Source organism: Galeopterus variegatus, unplaced genomic scaffold (genome assembly GCF_000696425.1).
Source record: "Galeopterus variegatus unplaced genomic scaffold, G_variegatus-3.0.2 Scaffold4619, whole genome shotgun sequence".
NCBI lineage: Eukaryota > Metazoa > Chordata > Mammalia > Dermoptera > Cynocephalidae > Galeopterus > Galeopterus variegatus.
The window spans coordinates 127691-134629 of record NW_007730730.1 but is presented as its reverse complement, the minus strand read 5'-3'; the positions used below and the strand labels follow the sequence as shown (position 1 = coordinate 134629).

General features: G+C 41.8%; 1 protein-coding gene across 1 annotated transcript in view; it reads right to left on the bottom strand.

Moving 5' to 3' along the window:
• The window catches only part of NDUFA12 (NADH dehydrogenase (ubiquinone) 1 alpha subcomplex, 12), a 26409-nt gene that overhangs the window by 16304 nt on the left and 3166 nt on the right, over positions 1-6939 (bottom strand). The window contains exon 3 of the mRNA XM_008588006.1: positions 5899-5986. Coding sequence (XP_008586228.1) covers positions 5899-5986 — 88 coding nt within the window. The remainder of the gene's footprint in view (positions 1-5898; positions 5987-6939) is intronic.

Sequence of the window (6939 nt, the reverse complement as noted above, 5' to 3'; positions counted from 1 at the left end):
GGTCTGTATGTGGGATCCGAACCCTCGGCGGGAGCGCCACCGCACTCCCAAGCGGCGCACTGTAGCAGTGCGCCACCGGGCCAGCCCTGGGCATCACATTTTGACGTGAACATTGAGGGTACAACACATTCAAAATCTATCATTCTGCCCCTGGTCCCCCAAAACTCATGTGCCTCTCATGTACAAAATACAATCACTCTATCCCAACAGTCCAAAAGTCTTAGCTTGTTCCAGCACCAACTTAAAAGTCTGAAGTCAAAAGTCTCATCTGAGACTAAAGGCAAAACTCCTTCCAGCTGTCAACCTGTAAAAATCAAAAACAAATTTATCTACTTCCAAGATACAATGATAGAACAGATATTGGGTGCACATTCCCATTCCAAAAGAGAAGAATAGGCCAGAAGAAAGGATAAACAGGCCCCAAACAAGTCTGAAACCCAGCCGGGCAAACATTAAATCTTAAAGTTCCCAAATAATTTTCTTTGATTCCAAGTCCTGCATCCTGGGCACAATGTGGGGTTTGGGCCACCAAAGCCTCGGGCAGCCCCACCCCCATGGCTCTGTTGGGAGCAGCCCACTGGACTACACTGGTGCCTGAAGCTTTTCCAGGCCAGTGTTGCACATTCCCAGTGGCCCTACAGTTCTGGGGTCCTGGTGGCAGCCCCACTCCCTTGGCTGTACTAGATATTTCCTTGGTGGGGGCTCTCTGTGGGGGCTGTGACCCCGAGACTGTTCCATACATCCTTTGAGATCAGTGTGGAAGCTCCCAAGACTCCACAGCTCTGGCATTCTGTGAGCCTGCAGACTTAACACCATGTGGAAGCCACCAAGGTTTCCGGCTTGTGCTCTTCACAGCTGTTGCATGAACCATACTTGGGGCCACTTGAGGCAGGGCAGTTCCAGCCAGAGCAACTGGGATATAGGGAGCAGGTTCCTGAGGGCAGCTGCACCCCGGGTTTTTTCTCTGGAACAACTTGGTCCTCCTAGGCTTCTCGGTCTGTGATGGGAGGGGTACCCGTCCAGACTTTTGAAATGCCTTCAGGGCCTTTCTCCCATTGTCTTGGCTATTAGCATCCTGCTGCCTCATAGTCAAGCTAATGTCTTTAGCAACCAGTCCCTCTGCTGCACCACTAAATTCTTCTCCTGAAAATGCTCTCTCATTCTCTACCACATGGCCAGGCTGCAAATTTTCCAAATCTTTACACTCTGCTTCCCTTTTAATGATAAATTCTGGCTTTATGTCATGCCTTTGCTGCCATAACTGAGTGTAGGCTGTTACAAGTAGCTATGCAGCTGTCTGAATGCTTTGCTGCTTGGAAATTTCTTCCACCAAACATTCTGGTTCACAACTCTTAAGTCCCACCTTCCACAAAGTCCTAGGACCTTGACACAATGCAGCCAAGTTCCTTGCTATGGGGCAGAATGATAGAGTGTGGATGTGTTGTCCCCTCAAAGATCATGTCAAAATATGATGCCCAACTTGGCAATGTTGGGAGTGGTTTGGATTATGGGGGCAGATCCCTCATGAATAGATTAATGCCCTGGGGGTGCATAGTGAGTGAGTTCTTGCTCTATGTTCCTGTGAGAGCTGGTTGTTTAAAGACCCTAGCACCTCCCTCCCTCCCTCCCTCTCCCTCTCCCTGTCTCTCTCTCTTTTGCTTCCCCTCATCATGTGATCTGCTTGTACCCGGCCTGCCATTTTCCACCATGAGTAGAAGCAGCCTGAGGCCTGTCCCAGATGCAGCTGTCCCAGAATTGAAAGCCAAATAAACCTTGTGCTTTATAAATTACCCAGTCTCCGGTGTTCTGTTATAGCTACACAAAAATGGACTAATACAGGAAATGAGTAACTTTAGTATGGAGACAGCTGGCAGACACCTTAAAGAAATGATAGAAGTTTTCATTAATAATGGGACAAATCAAAATTGGGTGCAACTTAGTAGAATGCAATAAGAAAAATATGGCATTGCTTCTGTGACATTCCTGTCAAAGATGCACAGCCTGAACCTAGTTACAAGAAAATATTCAACAAACCCATACTGAGAAACATTTTACAGCATAACAGTCCCATAATTTTCAAAAGTGTAAGGGTCATGAAAATCAAGGAAAAGCTGAGGAATCAATCCCGTGTGAAGGAGACTAAAGAGACGTGAGTTTCATATGAAATGTATAATTAGATCTTCTTGCTATAAAGGGACAACTGATGAAACTTGAATGGGATCTGAAGATTAAACAGCAGTGGTTGAAGGAGTTCAGAACATGTCACTCTAAAATGTGCTGCTGTGGTATATCGACTATTTTGAGTTAAAGGCACTTGAAAAACAGCAGGCACAAGAACACTCTGACTTTCCTTCTTCTTAAAAGCAGATGAAACTCCCACATGAAATATGTGTCCTCCCTACACCAGAAGGAAAGTATCATTCTTCATCAAGAACAGGAAGCTGAGGTCAAGCGAAATCTGTACAAACTTTGTTAAATTAATCCTTTTCTTCCTAGTCACTTCTCCACCCAATTTACTACCCTAGCCTAAGTCCCTCTGCCTTGTCACACTGCACAATGTACTACTCTTTGTCCAATTTGGTATATGAGTGTTCAATATTAACTGTCTTTGGGTCTTCATTTCCTTATAAGGGCTCGCATGTCACATAAAACTTATATTAAATAAATTTGTATGCTTTTCTCCTGTTGATCTGTCTTATGTAGATTTAATTCTCAGTCCCACTCAAAAAACTCTAAAAGGGCAGGGGTAAAATTATGCCTCCCCTATATGGTGTATCATTGTTAATTTCCTACTACTGATGGTTATATTGTGGTTATGTGGGAGAATGTACTTGCTTGTAAGAATTACACAGTAAAGTATTCAGGAGTGGTATGGTATCATTCTGGCAATTTACTTTGAAATGATTCAAATACTTGCAATGTTTCAGAAAGTTCAAGATTGTTCCAAGTTTTAAAAAACTATAAATCCTATCACATCCTACCTTATATTCCAGTGATTTCCAAAGAAACTTAGATAACAAACCAAGGTGTTTATCACGGTTTACAAGATCTGCAGGATCTGGGCCCTAGCAATTTCTCCTACCTCATTTCTTAACATCTTCCCTGCAAACTCATTTCATTCCGCTAAACTGGCCATATTGCAGTTCTTTGAACAGACCAAGCAATACATTTCAAACATACAGGGCTTTTGCATCTATGGTTACCTCTTCCTGGAACTCTTTCTCCCCTTTTTCGAGGTCTTTCCTCAAATATTACTTCCACAAAGACTTCCCTAACCCTGTATAAAATAGCCACCCAACCTTCCTGTTGATCTCTATCTCCTTATGAATCCCAGTTTCACATTAACATCCTTGTTTATCATTACCTCATAACATATATATTTTTCTGCCTCCCCCCATGAGACCAAGAATTTTGTTTTATTCACTATTGTATCTCCAGTGCCTACAATAGTTCTTGGCACCAGGTAGGTACTCAGTAAACAGTTATTTGCGTGAGTAAAGATGATAAGTTGTGTTTGTTATTCATTACTCTGTATATATGATAATACCTAGCTCTCGAATTAAAGATAAATCAACTCTAGGGCCAGCCCGTGGCTCCCTTGGGAGAGTGTGGTGCTGATGACCCCAAGGCCATGGTTCAGATCCCTATGGCCGGTTAGCTCACTTGGGAGAGCATGGTGCTAACAACACCAAGTCAAGGGATAAGATCCCCTTACTGGTCACCTTTTAGGGAAAAACAAAAAAAGATAAATCAACTCATTTTCAAATTTATTCATGGATCAAAGGTAAGAATCCACAGATTTAGAATTCCACAGTGTATCACAGTGTACTGAGGTCTGAGAAACAAACAGCTGAGCTTGTCCAATACCACTTCTCCCTACAAAGATTCATCACAAGCCTTTAAGCTTCCCATAGAAATAAGGGTCATCAAAGGTACTCAGCTCTTAGGAGGCTCCTCTCCACAAAGAAATTCAGCTTTGTATCTCCAATTGCCCTTGGGTGTCTGCTAGAGTGATCTTATTATCTTTTACAGCTCTCAGCTTCTTTTTCATGTGATCTCAAATCATACAAAAGGACTTGTTTGGCTAAATAGTGTTTTTTATTTACTATTTTATAATTTTAAACGTGTTTCATCTCACATAATTTGTCACCCCCTGAGCACCAATGATAGATGAGTGTTTTGAAGGAGACAGCCCACATGCCTTCCACATCCTCCCAGGACCAACGCCACCCAAGGAGAAATCAATCAAACAAAAACTAGGAGGACTCCTCAGCTCCTAAAGCCTACTTTCTACTTTGAGACCTTGGTCTCAAATAGTTCTCCTAATGTATAGAATGCCCCTCAGAGAAGGCTGACAGCTCTAAACCTAAAATCATAGCTCCTCAGACCTTAACAGAAGCACAGATTATTATCAAAAAGAGCACAAAATCAAGCCCCAAATATTGTGCAAGAAAGCTCCTAATCAGTGATGCTTTCCCATGTTGAGAACCAATGAGGGCTGGCCATTTAGCTCAGTTGATTAGAGCACAGTCTTGACACGTCATGGGTTTGGAGCCCCATACTGGCCAGCTGCCAAAAAAAAAAAAAAAAAAAATCAAGGAGCTTTATATAAAGACATCATCCATTATCATGGTCCTCAAATTTTATCACTGACATCGCCCATGCTCCCAATTAGTCCAAGTAGTAGACCAGAAGTTGAAAACGAGTTATAGGTAAAATCTTTAAAAGATGTTTTGCTTAGAAAACATAGTAATTAAAAAAAATCTGTTCTGTCCAATCAAGAAGCCTATTCAATTTAGATAAAATAAAAATTTCATTTCTTCAGTTACATTATCCACATTTTAAAATGCTCTGGGCCACATGTGGCTAGTGGCTACTCTATTGGATAGCACAGATACAGAATCTTTCCTACCATTATGGAAAGTTCTATTGGATAACACTGTATTTAAATTATCAAATATTTTTTAAAATTAACCTTGAAAAACAAGAACTCTCACAAAGAAATACAGATTTCCACCTTCTTTTGAAAAATCATCTAGAAACCCTTAGCGGAATTCTCACATAATGGAACTAGGGCAGCTGAATAGGGCTGCTGCCCTCTTTGGTTGAATGTGTGCTTTTCAGCTCACTATAGTCCTCACTACTTCCTAACGTCTCTTACCTGCACTTCATTCACATATGTCACATGCCTGGGTTTCCAAGTGAGTCTTTACAACAGAAGAGAATACTCTGAGATTATCCCAGCTTCTATCTACTCAAGAGCCCCAAAATGTCACAGGCAACCTTATACACTTACTTCTAATTTTCTGGTGAAATTTTCTAGATCAACTGGAAAGAATTTCCAGAGCTTAACTGTGTATCAACCTGAGCTGGCCGGTTAGCTCTCTAACTGCCTCAACCAATGGAATATGGAAGTGATACCGAATGATATCCAAGACTAATTCAGAAAAGGCAATATGGCTTCTGCTTGGCTGTCTGTCTCAAAGCAATTGCCCTAGGAAGCCCAGGTAACATGAAGTTCCAACCCACAGCCCCAGCTATGCCCCAGGCTGACAGCCAGCATTAACCGCCAGATACTAAGTACACAACAAGTCTTTAATAGATAACTGCAGTGTACAGCCATTGAGTCTTCCAGCTAAGGCCCCAGATATCTGGGAACAGAGATAAACCATCCCTGCTTTGTCTGACCTGAACACCTGACTCACAAACACTATGAGAGGTAAATAAGTGTTTTAAGCCACTAAGTTCTAGGATAACTTGTCATGCAGCCACTGAAACTGGGACATGCTTTCAGAACACCACTGGCTACCTTTATAAATAAATAGATACTCAATAAATATTTATGTAATGAAACAAATATTGCCAACTCAAATAAAACAAAATGTTGACTCAGTTTACCATTCAGGAGGCACCATGCTTCCATCCACATCCCAGAACGTGTTTTTGCCATTCATTTCAGTAGTATATATAACCCATCGGTGACGGCCTGGGTGGAAAGATCAACATTTAGAAAGATGTGATGAAGTAAAGAAAACTTTTGATTTTAAAAGCATACATGCATAATTATCAAAGAAAACAATCTTAATTAAGAAAATTTTACGTGTTCTTATATAAGATAAATGTTAGAGGAATAACACCCTGGGTGTATTAGTGAAGGCAAGCTCCAGAAAGTGTGTGGCAAGCTTTTATCATCAGCCTGGCTGCCACCACAGCAGGGTCCCTACACCAGGAACTCAGACAACTCACTGCTGTGGGTGGGCAAGCTCCAGAAAGTGTGTGGCAAGCTTTTATCATCAGCCTGGCTGCCACCACAGCAGGGTTCCTACACCAGGAACTCAGACAACTCACTGCTGTGGGTGGTACTCAGACCTTTCCAACAGTGAAGAATCCTTGCTTCTCCCCCAGCTCCCGCAGAGGGAATAGTAGAGAGAGTAGGGGAATGTGTTCTCAGCCATTCATGGTATTCAGGAAAGATTGTGTTTCTCCTGAGACTGGGGCAGAAATGTATTCACAGCAATCATACTTAAATTCTAGGTTTCCATATAAATATTTTAAAACCACCACCTCAGATCCTTTTGGAAATGTGAATTATACATAATAAACAAACATTATAAATGATGGTTAGGAAAGTAGGGAAGCTCATGCCATCAAAATAGTATGGCTGAACAGACATATGAAAAAATGCTCAACATCACTCAGCATCCGGGAAATGCAAATCAAAACCACACTGAGATACCATCTCACCCCAGTTAGGATGGCTAAAATCCAAAAGACTCTGAAAGATAAATGCTGGCATGGTTGCGGAGAAAAAGGAACTTTCATACATTTTTGGTGGGAATGCAAAATGGTGCAACCCCTATGGAAAATGGTTTGGAGGTTCCTCAAACAGTTGAAGATAGATCTACCATATGACCCAGCTATCCCACTGCTGGGAATATA